Raw genomic sequence first — 16,917 nt, forward strand, 5'->3', positions numbered from 1 at the left:
AACCTCCGGTTTGGGGGTGGGCGGGCCGAGGGGCGGCAGCCTCCCTCCGTCCCGCAACGGGCTACCCCTCACTGGCCGCGTTTTAGTGCAAACCCTTGACTAAAGCCCACATACTGTGGAGGGTGTGGAGATCAAGGGTCCTGTCCAAGAGCCCTGCACCCTGACCCTAGCCCAGAGGAACGGGCAATATGAGTAAGTAACAGCTGATTCCCACAGGGTAGCCTGCCATTCCCTCCCAGCCCCAAACAGAGGAGCCAACCGCCTTCCCCCTGACGCCGCGTGGGCAACAGGTTCAGGGCCAGGTGTGAACTGCGAGTGCTCTAACCGTGGGGCCTTGTCGCCAACTCTCAAGCCGAAGGATGGCTCCTGGAAGTGTGGTTCAGTGGAAGGACTCAATGGGCAGGGAAGCAGGAAGCCTGGGTTCTTAGTTCCCGCCCCTGCAACTGACCTGAGTTGTGTAACCTCGGGCAAGTCAATAAAGGTGTCGAGGCCTCAATGCTGTCATAAGTTAAATAAAAACATTAATTGCTTACCTTATAGCCTTTGGAGTTGGAACTGAAAGAATAATAAATGTGAGAGTGGTTTACAAAAAGTAAAAGTGCTGTAGAATCACTTCATTGTTAATCTTGACAGAAGTGCCTTTTCTTAACCCCATTCAACTGGTTCCTCCAGTCTCCCCACCCGCTTAGTCCACTGGCTAGAACGCATATTCATTAATTCAGTAATGGTTTAATGTAGCCCAGTAAGTGCCTCATTTATTGACTTAACTGTTAGAAAAAGTAATGAAATGTGCAGAAATAGAAATGACGTTTGGCATTTTATCTGTTACCTTCTACTCTGCCACGCATGTAGGAGCTCGGTAAATACTGTTGACTGATGGATCAAATGATTATTTTGATAAGCTATCACTATAGCTGTTGGTTTCACTCCATTGCCACTAATGCCTCATCTTACAAGTATCTCTGGTGACCATTACATTTCATAGGTCCCTAACTATCCCTGTGTGCTCAAGCCACTTCTCTTGGTTATTCACAGGTTTCTTGACATTAGAGTTTAAAAATTGCTGATCACTTAAATCCTGCCATTGCCCAACATTGGATTCTGCCTAAAAAACAATGTTTCTCAGTCCCTGCTTTTAGGTTGTCCAGACTCAGTCTGTATCTAATTATACAGAAGACATTCCCGCTGGCTTATCCTGCCCGTTTTCTGAGACTCTTAGTGCCACCCTATCTGGACATCAACTGGTTCTATGAAGTAGCTCTTCCCGAGGGCCTTCTTGGTCAGATCTGTTGATGTAGGAAGCTTGTATTCTTTTCCCCGGTTTCATCAAACCCTGCAAGACCAATTTAATAAAAATCAGTTTAACATAAATGTGAATTGAAAAGTAGACCACCACTGCCACTTCTCAGAATTACATTCTGTGATGCTAGAAAAGGGTGGAGAAATGTGACCCTTGGACAAATCAGTGATTTTTTTTGTGCCTTGGTTTTCTCATGGACAAAAAAAATTATGAGGATTACATAAAATAGCTGCATTGTTGAGATCATCACAGCCGAGGATTTAGCTAAAAGGGAGTGAGCAGCTGGCCTTGAGATAAATGTCTCACTCTATCTGAACTTGTACTAGAACTTTTAAACTTGCAGTGATAGCTGTCCTGACTGTTTGTGTCTTTCCCACATAAAATCAAATTCTTGTGTTCCATATCTGCATAGATTATGGGGGTATAGCAACAGCTAACATTTAATGGCTTGATTTGTGCCAGGTCCTCTTCTAAGCACTTTTCATCATCCACCTTTTATACAGAGAGAAATTGAGGCGCCGAGAAATTAAGTCACTTGTTCACAATTAGGATGTAACATAGCCGAGATTTACACCCATATAAAATATCTCAGAATTACATTTTCTGAAGTTTATTTAGAGATCATTTATTAGAGACACCCAATACTATCATACCATCTATAATCCTCAAATTCTTATCTCTTGGGGTCCTTCTCTGAATTGGGTGTCCAGAACTTTTTTACTTTAGGCCTTTTTGTTCTAGAACTTGAAGCCTATCTTAATATTTAGTTCTGTAGTTGCTGCTATTGACTGTGGAGAAATTTACATGAGAGACTAACATTACAGTTAAAAATAAGATTTTTGGAAATGAAATCAAGCACTAACATTTATTTTTTTCAAGGAAAATAGATTATGATACAAGCTGTTGTTTCATCTTGAACCTTCCTTGAACAAATCATAGTATTTCCTAGGGATAATGCTGAATCCACATTTACAATTTGTCATTCTTTACTGCTTGACAACTACCAAATTCTGATTTCCATTGTTTTGTCATGTTCCTTTCTGTTCTAAAAGGAATGGTTAAGTAGCATTTTTGTGATTATTCTTAGCCCTACTTTCTTGCCACAATTTATTTAGTGACTAACATGTAGATATTCATTAAATGCTTGTGGAATTGAATTAAATTCTTAGATTATCTTTGTTTTCTGATGGGCTTTTGTGGGGGTTGCATTTCAGGTGTACAGTGTAAAGATTCAATATTTGTATATGTTGAGAGATGATCACCACACGTAGTTACAGTTTTATAAATTATGGGAATGTAACATACAGCCCCATAACTCAATCTGTGTTCCTTTTTACCACCTTCACACATTTTGCCCACCTCCTACCCCCTACTTCTAAAGACCACCAATCTGTTCTCTGTATCTCTGAGTTTGTTTCTTGTTGTGTTTTGTTGAGATCATACAATATTTGCTTGCTCTGTCTGATTTATTTAACTTAGCATAATGCATTCAAGATCCATCCGTGTTGCCTGTTTTGTGATCATTTTTAGCCATACATTCCAGTTGAAGCTTTACTGCTAATGTTTAACAGGGTTTCTAGTTTAGTTACTTTGAGATTATATTGGTATGTGTTCATTTTCCTCAAAGTAAGTTCTTCCTCCTTGACCCTTGCTTTCTCAGCCTTTATCTAGTTTCTGGTCTCCATCTGGGTTTATAGGACTCTCTGCTCAACTCATGAACTTTGCACGTTGAAAGGGTCCCACATTCCCCTAGTCACCTTAAAATACAAACCACTGCAAATTAAGGTCAGAGCAGGCAAGCAGTATTCTTTTCCTTAGTTTATTTCCCTTAGTTCTGTCTAAGCAACTTCTTTCTCCAGGTTATCTCCCCAAATGATAACAAAATAGAAATCAAACCCTTCAAAACAATGACATTTTTAATGTCAGATGTTGAACAGTTATATTTAGACATTCATCTCTGTTTATAGTTTAATCTAGTTTGTTTATTCAACCAATATTTATGTATTAGGCAGGAGACAGTGAATATGATAGAGTCTTTGCTTTCAAGGAGTTCACATGTTTGGGAAGTAAATATAACTATAATGGAGTATAAAAGTGCTGTATTACAGGACCACACAAAGGGGATGAAGTCTCAGGCTCTGCTTGGGGTATTGGGGGGGGGGAGTTTCACACAGAAGGTTAGATTTTGAGGTGGCTCTTGGGAAGAAGAGTGTTCCTGGTAAAGAGAACCACCTGAAGAGTGATAGGATTGGGGGAAGCAGGAATGTGTTCAGAATGGCCATTTAACAGTAGGTTATACCTTGATTCTGGGCCACAACAGATAAGTAGTGAATGAAAATGAATATTTCAGGTGTGCATAGGAATTTAGAATTCACACATTTTATACTGGGGGGGGGGGCAAGTTTTTTAGTCATGTTTACGTAGAACTACCAGCATGAAGTTGGAAACCAGAGAAAAAAACAAGGGATATAAAGGCAGTCTGGTGATATCTGCTACCTTGTTGCCCACTGGGGTTATTTTGAGTGATCCAGCTGGCTGGGCACTTCCTCTTAGTCCTCCATGAACCTGTATACTTTGAAGAGATAAAACCATTTTTTGGTAAAAGGCATGGGGATATAATTATAGAGGTATTTTATGAAATTTCTAAGACATTCATTCAACAAACTTGAGCAATTGCTATGTGCCAGACACTGTGCTAGGTGCTAGAAATACTATGGTAGAAAGCTACAGTCCCTGCCCTTAGGGAGTTCACACCTAGCTGCTATTAGTTCTTCACTCTGGTATGCATACGCTGAAGGTATACGTGCTGTAATTCATGCTCTTAAGATTGTAACCTGTTCTTAGGACATAGGCTATTCTATGTTATTTATGGCGTAGGACAGTGTGGATATTGAGATATTGATCACCACTAAATCCTTTTAGTCCTGGAGCAGTATCTAGCTGTCATGATGCTCAGATCCAGGGAACAAGATACAGCTAGCCTAATCAATACAGTCTAGATTTGTGTAACAACACAGCACTGTATTTTGTTGTTAAATGTTTGGATTTTTCAGTAGCTATTCGTTGATACATTCTTCTGTTTCCTAGGTTAATAATCCAGTTGCACGGGAAGGAACAGCATGTTCAAGATATCATTCCTATAAATAGCCACTTTAGATGTGTTCAAGGTACTAGCTTTAATTGCTTAGCTAGTTTTATAATGTTTTTCCATGGTCATTATTGCCTTGTTTAATACCATACATATTTAAATTTATCACTGTATGTAAAATGAAACATACTACTCTGCATGAATCTACCATTGAGAAGATGATAAATGCTTTGTCTAAGAGAGCTGAAGGGTTATATTGAATATATATACATATACATATACATATACATATACATATACATATTCACTGTTTCTCTCTCTCCATTCTTCTCTGAAATCAATACAAATATATATTTTAAAAAAGGCTCTTAAGAATGAGTTACAACAGGGGGGTGAGGACATGAGTGGGGGCATGGGGGGTAATGTGGGGATAAGGACACATGTAATAACTTAATAAAGAAATTTAAAAAAATAAAAAAATTTAAAAAATGTAGTCTGTTACCTATGTAGGTAGTCTTTTATGCTGACAGACTCATGTAGATTTAAGTGACATTCTTGGGTTTAACTGACAAACTGCTCATTGTAAAGCATCAAGGTTGCTGGGATTCACACACATTCAGCACTTTATCCCCTCACCATTTGAAATTAAAACATTTGGCAATTTACCTTGACATTGGTGAATCATAAGAAAATCAGCTCTGGGGAGGATATATTTGGCTTCCTGCCCTCAAATTTAGGGACAGAGAACAGAACATGTGTTGTTTCATCTGCTACAATGAGCAGCAAAAAATTGGGAGGTTTGTGTAGGAGGTGTTGCTTGTGTCATCTCACATTGCTCTGGAAAGGAAACTGATTACTAGAGAACAAACTCGTTATGTTTCCACTGGGTCCCTTGGCTTCATCTGACAGAAGCATTCTGTTTAAGCTGTAGCTCCGTGGGAAACTTGAATTCTACCTTGCATGGATTCTTTCTTAAACTACATTTGAACTTTATTTTGCCCCCAAAGTATTTAATACAATTTTTGAAAGAATAGAAATGTATAAAGCAAAGCAAATTCTCATCCTTCAGAGATAAACACCTAACATTTTCACCTTTTTCTACACATGTAACTTTTAGAGTTGGTGGAACTCAAACTATATGTAGTTTTTTGTTCGTTCTGCATGCCATCATGTTATGAGTGCTCTCCCTTGCCATTGATAGCTGTATACTATTCCATTTTATGAATGGCCCATAATGTAATTATTTCCCTGTGTTTGACATTTGGGTTATTTTCTGCTACTATAAATAGTAATAGGATAAGTATCCCTGTACATAAATCTTTCTGCACCTCATTTATTTCCTTAGGATTTGTTCTTGCAAGTAGAAATACTAAGTGGATAAGACTTTTTAAGGAAGCATGTATTAAGAATGAAAAATACCTGCAATGAATGGTATCCACATTGTAGAAAAGATCGAAGTCATAACCATTCAGCTTGCCCTGTGTGAGAGAGACATTGAACAAGGCACCTGCATACCGCACAAGTTGCTATAGTCACTTCACTTTTCATGGTGTAGCACCCTTTGTTGCATACCCAGACCTTTAAGGAGAAAAGCCAAAGATGGCTTTAGATTAGTATTAACTCTATACCTTTTTGTACTACTTCTAGAGTCTCTTTTAACCTCTTAGTATTGTTTTTAATAAGAAATACAGCAGTTTTAGATTGAAATCTAGGAAAATATGTGTGCACACACACAGTAGTTCCCCATAACAAAAGGAAGTTACTTCGAGTTTTCATATTTTCTATTTCCTGACCTGTGCCCTGTTTTGAAAAGTCTATAAATACTGGGTTTTAAAGAATTAGTTACTAAAGAACAAGGACAAACATATAAACAGCTATGTCCTGTGACCCTTGCTTCATCATGCTAGTGAGAGTATTAAGACTATTTCCTAATATTAGACAGTTTAGTTCCTTACCAGTTGCTTCTGTTGTACCTGAATAATGGAGCCAAATATACAATCCTGGCTTGTGAAGGAACTAGAAAAGGCCGAGACTACTCCATTTGGCCACAGTCGATCCAGGCTAATCCCACCGAGTCAGTACCCAGAGTGCAGGTAACCAGGAAGATCTGGCAGGTGCCGTAGGCCAAATCCAGGGAAGTCAGAGAGGAAGAGATGGGTTGGGTCTAGACACTAAAGGTAAATAAGGAATTCCAGGAGAGCCATGGAGAGAAAAGAGAACTCTGAACATGGAGACTATACTTTGCCCCAATTTATACTTCCTTTTTGAGCGTGGGAGGCCTTGGACCCATGGGTACTAGTTGTAGCCTGAAGATAAAGAACTTTGGGTATTCTTTGTTCCTCAATGGGGCAGGGGCGGAGGTAATGGGATCACTGGGAAATTTTCAGAGACTAGATCTGAGTGTAAAAAGTAATTAACCTCTGGGCTTTTGGGGTCACTTCCTTGGCTTTTTATAAAAAATATCTAAATTTTGCTGATTATATGAAATTTGTATGTTATAGTTGGGGGGATTTAAACTCATCTTCACTTGAATTAACATGTTAGGTTCCCTTGATTTGCTTTGAGGCGTTCCATTTGGTTACTTGTTCAATTCATTTTTCTTTTAGTTGAATTGCTCATAATCTTTAGCATCTAGTACTATTAAAATCCCTTTTTTTAATGCTAAACAAAAAAGCAAAGGGTTTTTAAAAAATATGTGTTCTAGGACCTAGAAGTGGTGATTGAGAGAAGCAGTTTTTTTAGTTAGGCATATACTTCTTTTGGTTGTAATGACTGGTTTCTCTTCCCTGATCCTATTCTTTTTTCCCCTCAGAAGCAGAAGAAAATCTTTTGATTGATATAGCTTCAAACAGTGAGTATCTTTCTGAATGGAACTAATTTTCATTCAACAAACAACTACTTGAATACCCACTATATTTAAGACACCTTTTTGCCACATTTTTTATCTTACCATCTTATCCTATATTCTCCATTTTCTTCAGGCAGTCATACAAATTAGAATTTCTTAGGTAAGCATAATAAAAAGCAGGTGGCTTGCAAGAATCTCTTAAAAAGTTGAAAATATGATCGTGATTCTAATGCTGAACTTCTTTGAGCTACCAGTATTATTGCTATCAGTTAAATCTTTGCTATGCAATTGATAATTATAGGAAGGGCCAGAAAATGTTTAAAGCACAGAAGGTTTATGAGTTTGTTTTTTATCCTCACCGAAGGATATGTTTATTGATTTTTAGGGAGAGAGGGAGGGAGAAATATCGATGTGAGAGAAAAATATCGATCGGTTGCCTCTCATACATGCCCCTACTGGGGATTGAACCCACAACCTAAGTATGTGCTGTGACTGGGAACTGAACCCACCACCTTTTTTAAAAATATATTTTTATTGATTTTCGAAAGGGAAAGAGATAGAGAGATAGAAACATGGAAGAGAGAAACATCAATCGGCTGCCTCCTGCACACCCCCTACTGGGGATCGGGCAGGCAACCCCGGGCATGTGCCCTGACCAGGAATCAAATGGTGACCTCCTGGTTCATGGGCTGACACTCAACCACTGAGCCATACCAGTCAGGCAAACCCACCACCTTTTGGTGTATAGGACAGTGCTCCAAACTGGCCAGGGCATTGGTTGTTTTTTAACTGCTGTTATACTTTAAACTTTTTTTTATCCATTTATTATTTTTATATGTTAAATCATAATGTTTACCTTTACTTGTTATATTCTTTTGGGAGGCTATAGAGTCCCTCTTACCAGGCATACCTTTTTTTTCTTAAAATAATTTGGGGCTTTTATTTTAGCCCCATTCCCTCAAGGCATCCCTTTATTAGAGAGAACATCATCTTCTCACTGTTTTCATTATTTCATTTGTATCTGTTTGAAGCAAATCATTGACTTTCTGTGCAAGCTGTTCTTTGCTTATCTAATTGTACTGTTTTATGGGGAGGAGAAAATGGGCACTGTTTGATTGTTGTGGGAAAGAGTATGTGACCACTGGAATCTGAATCAAACCGGTTGCCTTATCTCTTGGTTGAGTCCTTGGATGAGTGGGACTGAACTCTTATCTTGGAGTTGTGGATTGTATACACTTTTGTCACTTTTGTTTAGACACATAGTCCCTGTCCTTGGCACCATTAATTTGCATTTAACAGTTTGGGTGAGCTTTTCTGGTTTAGGTTTTATTATTATTTTCTTTGGAAGTCTTAAAGGCTAATTTCTAAAGGTTAAGTAAACTCAGCTCCTGACTTGTACTGCAGGTATCCAAGAGAGCGAATAACTTACAATCTATGTTTTCTTGTGCTTAGAAAGAAGGCAAAAAGAACTCTAAAAAAGTTTGAGTAAAGGTAGTTCAGCAGTGGCTGATATTGCTGCTGAAAGAAGAGACTGAAATATTCTGTTCTTAGTGTGGAAATAGGTATTTCATCCAAAGCTGAAAAATTAAACTGAAGTGTGCCTTTTCTCTTATAAACACCTAGTTTGTGGCATTAGTTTTGTTGGCCTCTCCTACATAGAAATTAGCCACATGTTACTCTCTCCAGAGTTCAAGTAACCATTTGAATAAAATTCTTGTTATTTTTGCCCATTTAGTAATATGCACTGAAACCAAATTTTATCTTGATCCTTGGACTTCATACATAAACTTTAAGGCACACAGCATATTGCAGGAGGTGGACCCTGGGTTTGTTAGTATAAATATACATATATGTCTCCAAAGCTCAGACCTGGGTTTCTAGTACATAGATAGTATTTGAAACCAGAGAGATAATGTGATTGCATATAGAGCTGTGCTATCAGATACTGTATAGTAGCCACTAGATACATGTGCCTATTTAAATTAATTAAAAATAAAATTAGAAATTCAGTACCTCGGTTGCACTAGTCACATTTCAAGTGCTCATTAGCCACATGTGATCATTGGTTACCATATTGGACAGTGTAGTTATAGAACATGCCCATCATCACAGTAAGTCCAATGACAGTGCTGTTATAGAGTGAGAAAAAGGTTTAGGATTGAACTCTAAGGAACTCTACTTTTTAAAGGTTAGACAGAAAAGGAGATGCCTCAAAAGGCTCTGAAAATTAGTGACGAGAGGGAGGGAGGGAAGTTGGAAGGAGGGAGGGAGAGAAACTGGATAAATATGGTGTCATGCCTTTGGAAGAGATCATTTCAAGGAATGGTCAACTGTTGATATCTGCTAATAAGTCAAATGAAATAACCGAAGTGTACCCATTGGATTTAGCAATATGGAGGTTATTGGTGACTTTAACAAGTCAACTTCATAGAGGTGGTTGGAGCCAAAGTCATATTGGAGTTAAATTAAGAGAGAAATGGGAGATGAGCAAGTTGCGACTTTGGCTTTTTGAAGGAGTTTGCCTGTGGAGGGGAATATAGATACGGACTAGAGTTGGAGCAAATAGGGGGTCCAGGAAGGTTTTTTTTGCTTTTAAAATGAGGGATTTAGAACGTGGTTTAATTTAATGGTGATGGGAAGTAGCCTCTGAAAGGGACAGGTTAAAAATATTCGGGGGAGGTGTCTAGGAATGAGTGTAAGATTCCTGTGAGAATCAGAGGGGTTGTAATTCAAAGAAAAGATGGCCTTTGATAGGGGCTGTAATTAAAAGAAAATGTGGCCTTTTCTTTATATCTGGAGGGAAAGGAAAAAATGAGTACAAATACAGGTAAGTTTCCATGTGATGGCTTTCATTTTCCCTGAAGTGTGAAGTAAAGCATTCAGCTTGGAATAAGAGTGCTTGAGAAGAGGGGATGCAAAGATTGAGGATAAATGAAAAGATGTGAAATAGTTGTTCTAATAGTAGTAGGACACTAGTTGACTATGAAAACTTAGATTGCTTCCTATCATAGAGTGCCCAGTTGAGGTTAGCAATCAATTTATAATGTGTGTGTGTTACACTCTCTAGTTGCTCAGGTGTAAGTAAAGAGAAAGCAATTAGTTGGATTTCTGAGGATTGGATGTTTGCCAGCTAAGTGCTGTGGAAGAACAGAATGGAAAGGAAGTTCTGAGCTTTTGGAACAGAGCATAATGATGGCATCTGTTTGGTATAAAGGGAAGTGAAAGCAGAAGGGAGTGAGTGAGTGGATGCTGAGAAAGAGGAGGGATCAATGGGCTGGAGAGGTTGTCATGTGAGCAAGTAAGGTAGAAGGAATAACAGGTCAGAGTGGGATATTTGAATTAGAGATTTATGAAGTGGTGGTGTTTCTATGATGAAAAGGTCCAGCGTATAACTGAGGGAGTCCCAGTAAGGACTAAGGGAGTAGATGACTGAGGTGGATGGGCAAGGTCATTGGATAAGGAAGTTGAAGGTATTGACTCGGTTTTCTGTGCTAGTTTTGAAGGGACCAAAAATTAAGGCAGGAGTTTGAGTGGAGAGGAAGTCTTATGAGTCATATATTGAACCCTGGATTCAGAAGTTTCTGGGAAGATAGTAAATGATCTCATGGAGGAAGGGGGGTAAGAAGCTGGTATACACAATGGGTGAGTCTCAAAGGAGACAGGATTTTTCCTAGGGAGAAGAGGGAATGGCCTGGAAATAGTGTTAGGACAAATAAGGACACGAATCTTAAATTACATATGGTGTGGGAGGCTACAAACAGCCTCCATTTCAGAGGAGTACAGTGGGGACCAGCCAGTTTGCAGGTGACTCTGATTTTTAATCTGGATGCACATAGAATCACTCAGGGAGTAATTTAAAAACTACCAGTGCTTGGGCTTCACCCCCACAGATTCTGTTTTATTGGCCTGAGGTGGGGCCTAAGAGTCAGTATTTTCTAAAAGTGCCTCTGGTAATTCTAATGCAGCTATAGTTGGAAACCACTGAGAGTTGCAGGGAATGTTCAGAAAAGTTGAGGATCTAGGTGTGTTTGTTGATCACAAAGAATCCAGAGTCTTTCAGAAGGGAGCCAAATAGAAGGTAGGGTCATAGGGTAATTTGTTCTCTTTCCCATGCAGCATGGGGAGAGAGCATCTAGTGTTATTTTGTAAGCAATTTCTGGAATCTTCTTTCCATTAAATGGGTTAATTTATTTTTAGATGTGCTAAAATATCTTTCAAGGATTGTGAGAGAGAAGACTATGTGTTCTTGTTCTAAGTTTCTATCAGATTGAAACTTCTCTTTTTTATTTTTTGCTGTTTTTAATATAAATTATCTGAGAAAGAAAGGACTACTTGTGCCCTGAAGGAGCATTTTCCTGTATCTCACAGCTGCTCTTCATTGGCAGTCTATTCATGCCCCCTCTTTTTATCTCCTCCTTACAGTGGCACCGTCATTGATTTTCTTATTTCTGATCCCTTGCGTGCCTTCTTTTTTATTTATTTCTCTATTTTATCTCTTTTCTGATCACTAAATCTATGGCAATAGAAACTTAAGGAAATACAAAGGGAAAAAAAGAGTCAAAGGTTCAGCAGTACATTTCTACCATGAGAAACTAGGGTTTTCATTTCATTTTCTCATCTCTTTGTTATTTACAAGTATGAAAGAGTCCAGTTAAAGTCATTTATTAAATGCCTTCTGTCTGAGAAGTCATGTCATTGTCGCCAGTAAAATGACCAACTATCTCTGTTTTCCTGGGACATTCCTGGTCTTAGCTTTGCAAATTCTGAGTCCTGAGAAGCCCCTCCATTGTAGACAACCCTGGGAGACCATCAAAAGTATGTGCTTGCAGGCTGCCTCTTGCTGTCAAGGAACTTATAGTTTCCAGGGGCATGAGAAAGCAATAGATGTAAATAAATCAGTTAAAATAAAAATATAAACAACTATATAGTTTTCCTAGATCACCATATCCAGATGATTGATATAGATGATAACTATAGGGCATCAGAAAAAAGGGAGATTGAATGTTGTAAAGTCCTAGATAATTTTGCTTGTAATTATCAATCGGTTGTACTTGAACCAGACCACTCCTGAACATAGGTCATTATATTGCTTTTATAAGTTTATCCAAGACATACGTTTTCCACTAGTAATGAAGTATAGATGCTTCTTTTCAGAATAATTTAAACCAATCTCATATTCTTTTCATTTTAATTAGTTTGTAAATTTGATTGCTTAGGTACATCTGTACCTAGGAATAATCATCCTATTTCTTTTACTTTCTTCACACTTCAGATACTCTTACTATGCGATCTGGATTTGAAATGGTAGGAATTTCCAGCTAGGAGATGGGAGGAGGGTGGTTGCAGAATTAATCTTTTGCTAGAATTTAGAAGTCTCTGCATTGACATCTGAGAAATATATCAGAACATAGGAAACTATGATTTTAGTATATATTATATCACTATATTGGGCTGCTCATTGACACAGTTCACCAGCCCCTTAGATTTCCCTCTCTGCACCACCCTCCAAACCCTGCATTACCCTCCACCACCACTATCACACTGAATCTTTTGATCTGGTGGACATGCTTCCTACATTAGAGGTCTGAAATATTTGTGATCTGGACTTTCTTCTATTAATCTGGTAAGTTGAGAATATGATCCCAAGAAAGCAGTGTATTCCATAGCTATATGTGTATGGATTTCAATTCTTTTTAGGTGGCTGCAGAATTCGGGTTCAGGGGGACTGGACCAGAGAGCGCCGCTTTGAAATCCCTAATGAGGAACGCCGTTTGAAGTTCCTGTCAGAGGTCCTTGCTGCCCAAGAAGGTAACTCAAGACTCCTCAGTTTTCTTTCTACTATTTTAATAGGAGTGAAGTTCTGACATGCTGATACAGAAGCAAGTGGCCATGAACAAAGTACCTCACCTCCTGAGTCTTGATAGCTGATTTTTTTAAAAATTCAAGAATAAACCCAGGGATGGGTTAGGGAACAAGTCTATTCAGCTTTAAGGACACTGAGCCAGTTTCCAGAATCTCCATTACAGCTTACTACATGACAGCTTTCTACAGAGTGTTATCTGCCTTCTGTCCCCAAATGATTCCCAAGCTGCCCTCATTTTCTTAGTGTCTTCCTTTACATTCAAGAATGCTGCTGGCCCTGCATTTGAGGAGTGCTGAGTGAATGGCTTTTGGTTGTCGTAAATTCCACCCAATGACGGGCTCCCCAGTTTCTGACCATGACCCTTATCTCTCCAGCACATTCACAACTTCTTGTTCCAGAACAAAAGGACTCATCCAGCTGGTACCAGAAATTAGACACTAAGCATCAACCTTCTGGTTTTTCAGGTACTGAAAAGATTCTTTTTTTCTGGTTGCTTTGATCATTGCAGAGTCAATAGATTTTATCTAGATAGATAATATAATGTGGATTAATATCAGTGTCGGGCATCTCCTATGGCAGTGATGGCGAACCTATGACACGCGTGTCAGAGGTGACACGCGAACTCATTTTTTTGGTTGATTTTTCTTTGTTAAATGGCATTTAAATATATAAAATAAATATCAAAAATATAAGTCTTTGTTTTACTATGGTTGCAAATATCAAAAAATTTCTATATGTGACACGGCACCAGAGTTAGGTTAGGGTTTTTCAGAATGCTGACACGCCGAGCTCAAAAGGTTCGCCATCACTGTCCTATGAAGTGGTTTTATGGAGTCCATGCCCACTGATCAAGGTGCACTCCTGATCCTTTCCGTGGCATGTTAGCTCTTCAGGAGCCAGCTTAGCAGTGTGGTTTTTAAAAAATGCAAGCTCCAAGGCCACACTGCCTTGGTTTGAATCCCAAATTCTACAACTTACTAGTTATATGACCTTGGTCAAGTTGCTCAACAACTCCGAGCTTCCATTTTTTTTTTTTCTGTAACATGGGAAGATTTTTAATAGCACTGACCTCACAAGGTCTTTGTGATGATTAAGCAAGATAAGATATAATCCCTTACTATCAACCAGGCATTGTGCTAAATCTTCAATAAATGTTAGCGCTCATTATTTAGGGTTCAGATGAACTGTTCTAGTTAATGTGTCAATGCTCAAATCAAACCCACTGATCAAAGCAAAGCCCTATTTGTCCTGGATAAGTTGCATGTTATCCCCCCCCCACCCCCTGGTTTGATGATGGATTCTGTGTCCTTCAGGGCTTCTTGGATTTGAGGATAATTTTTCAGTTATGAATTTGGAGAAGAAAAATTCACAAAGTCAGCCTATTGGGGTTCACCGGGAACCTCCACCCCCACCCCCTTCAGTGAGCAGAATGTAAGTCCTATGTCAAAACATATTTCCCAAGTAGAAGACTTCTATTTTAGGGAGTTTAACTTTTGGATTTCTCATTTATTTTCTAGGCTTCCACGTGACAAAGAAGCTACTAACAAGGAACAGCCCAAAGTGACCGATACCATGCGGAAGCTCTTTGTACCAAATAACCAGTCTGGGCAGCGGGAAGGTCTCATCAAACATATCCTGGCAAAGCGAGAGAAAGAATATGTCAACATTCAGACTTTCAGGTAGGTCTGTCTTGCACTACTGAAGTATAGCAGAAAATGGCCTTTTGATATGTAAGGTATTAGTTTAATTAGCTTAATTAAGAATCAAGGCATAATGAAAAGGAATGGTCAGCTGATTCAAGCCCCTATGTCAGTGATGGCGAACCTATGACATGCGTGTCAGAGGTGACACGCGAACTCATTTTTTTGGTTGATTTTTCTTTGTTAAATGGCATTTAAATATATAAAATAAATATCAAAAATATAAATCTTTGTTTTACTATGGTTGCAAATATCAAAAAATTTCTATATGTGACATGGCACCAGAGTTAAGTTAGGGTTTTTCAAAATGCTGACACGCCGAGCTCAAAAGGTTCACCATCACTGCCCTATGTCTATCCGAAATAATACAAATGCCACAATTTCCCTTGGATTTTCTAACTACTAATGATACTATATCTACTAATGTTTCTATCTACTCTTAGGGAACCAGATCAAGCTCACATGTACTAGAGCAGTAATTTTTAACTGGTATATTTCAAGAATTTTTAAAACATGCAATACCCAATTACTTAGTCAGGGACACTGACCTCTTTTCCATTAGATCATCAAATAAAAAAATGACAACAGCCAACACAACAAAGCCATCTGGTGTGAATGAATCAAAATTATACCTATTTTTCGTCAGAGACAAAAATATATTTTTTATTGTGCTGCAGAATTTTAGTAATTAGTTTATGTGTCACGAGATGAAAAAGGTTGAAAGTCACTGTACTAGAAAATTATCCCATAGCACAGTCCATAAGCAAGTGTTTTTATCTATCTGGCCTGCTGAATTTTTTTCACAACAATATTGGAAAATTAAAGTCCACCAAAACCACTAGATCTTAACTTACTTACTTTGGTAGTTAACTAAAGAACATTTCACCTAATCCTCTTGGTGGGGAGGTATGTCTTAGATTCTTTCCTCTGTATTACATTTTTCATGTCACCCTTACATGTTGATATCTTCTTTTCTGGATGCAGTGTGTGGTATGTGGTGTGGCATGGCCTGGTGTGTATTCCAATGTACAAAGCAATAACACTTTTCTTTATTTGTGAACAGCATGTACCCTTCTGTTCCAAGATTCCAGTCCCATCTGCTATCCCATTATGCCTCACTTATTCTAATTCAATCATAGCTATATCCCTATGCTAAAACCTTCAGTTCCTTATAGTCCTCATGATGCTTATATTTGTGTGTAAACGGTTAAGACAATCAGAAGTTTTCCCCCTTAAAACTATATCTTACTTCCAGAATTACAGATACCTGTAATTCTGGAAGTAAGTTTTTTAATTCAAGTACTAGTGGCCCAGTGCACAAAATTCATCCCTCAGCCCAGCCTGCACCTCTCCAATCGGGGACCCCTTGGGGGATGTCTGTGGGATCAGGCCTAAACCAGCAGTCGGATATCCCTCTCACAATCTGGGACCGCTGGCTCCTAACTGCTCGCCTGCCTGCCTGATTGCCCCTAACCCCTCTGCCTGCCTGCCTGATCACCCCTAACCTGTCTGCCTGCCTGCCTGATCCCCCCTAACTACCTCTGCCTGCCTGATCGCCAGGGTCCGGGGTGCAGGTGAATGTGATTCCTGGCTGGCAGGCTGCTGACAGCAAGCTATCCAAAGGCCGATTTTGCGAGGAATGGGGCTCTCTCCTCCCTCCTGTCAGGGTCTAGTTTGAAGGTCAGTCACGCCCCCAATCGCACAAGACCAGAGTTCCACCACACCCCGGCAGGCCGTGGCCCACAACCCCCTCCCGCCATGGCGCCGAGGCATCCTGGGGCCCACAGCCCCCTCGGCAGTCAGTGCTGGGTCACCACGGCACCCGTGGGAGCGGGGTGGGGGAGAGACCAAGAGGTCAGCAGTTCGGCCCGCTCGCTAGTCCCCGCCCACCCAAGCCTGTTGCGCGCGCCACCTGGCATTTGGTTGTCCCTTCATTCGATTTGGATGTTACGGACCCTCTTTATATATATAGATAGCTCCTTACAGAATAGTTATCCATATATTTTTAAAATTTTTATTGATTAAGGTATTACAAATGTGTCTTTATCCCCCCATTGTCCCCTCATCCCCCAGTCTTGCCCTCACCCTCACCCCCTGTTGTCTGCATCCATCACTTAT

At 39.4% G+C, this 16,917-nt stretch overlaps 1 protein-coding gene across 1 annotated transcript in view; it reads left to right on the plus strand.

Annotated features, from left to right (window-relative positions):
* Positions 1-16,917, plus strand: part of OCRL (oculocerebrorenal syndrome of Lowe) — a 54,386-nt gene that overhangs the window by 1,288 nt on the left and 36,181 nt on the right. Inside the window, exons 2-8 of the mRNA XM_005872762.2 lie at positions 106-192; positions 4,388-4,467; positions 7,201-7,239; positions 12,934-13,044; positions 13,474-13,563; positions 14,413-14,530; positions 14,617-14,778. Coding sequence (XP_005872824.1) covers positions 106-192; positions 4,388-4,467; positions 7,201-7,239; positions 12,934-13,044; positions 13,474-13,563; positions 14,413-14,530; positions 14,617-14,778 — 687 coding nt within the window. The remainder of the gene's footprint in view (positions 1-105; positions 193-4,387; positions 4,468-7,200; positions 7,240-12,933; positions 13,045-13,473; positions 13,564-14,412; positions 14,531-14,616; positions 14,779-16,917) is intronic.

This window comes from Myotis brandtii, unplaced genomic scaffold (genome assembly GCF_000412655.1).
Source record: "Myotis brandtii unplaced genomic scaffold, ASM41265v1 scaffold39, whole genome shotgun sequence".
In the NCBI taxonomy this organism is placed as follows: Eukaryota; Metazoa; Chordata; class Mammalia; order Chiroptera; family Vespertilionidae; genus Myotis; species Myotis brandtii.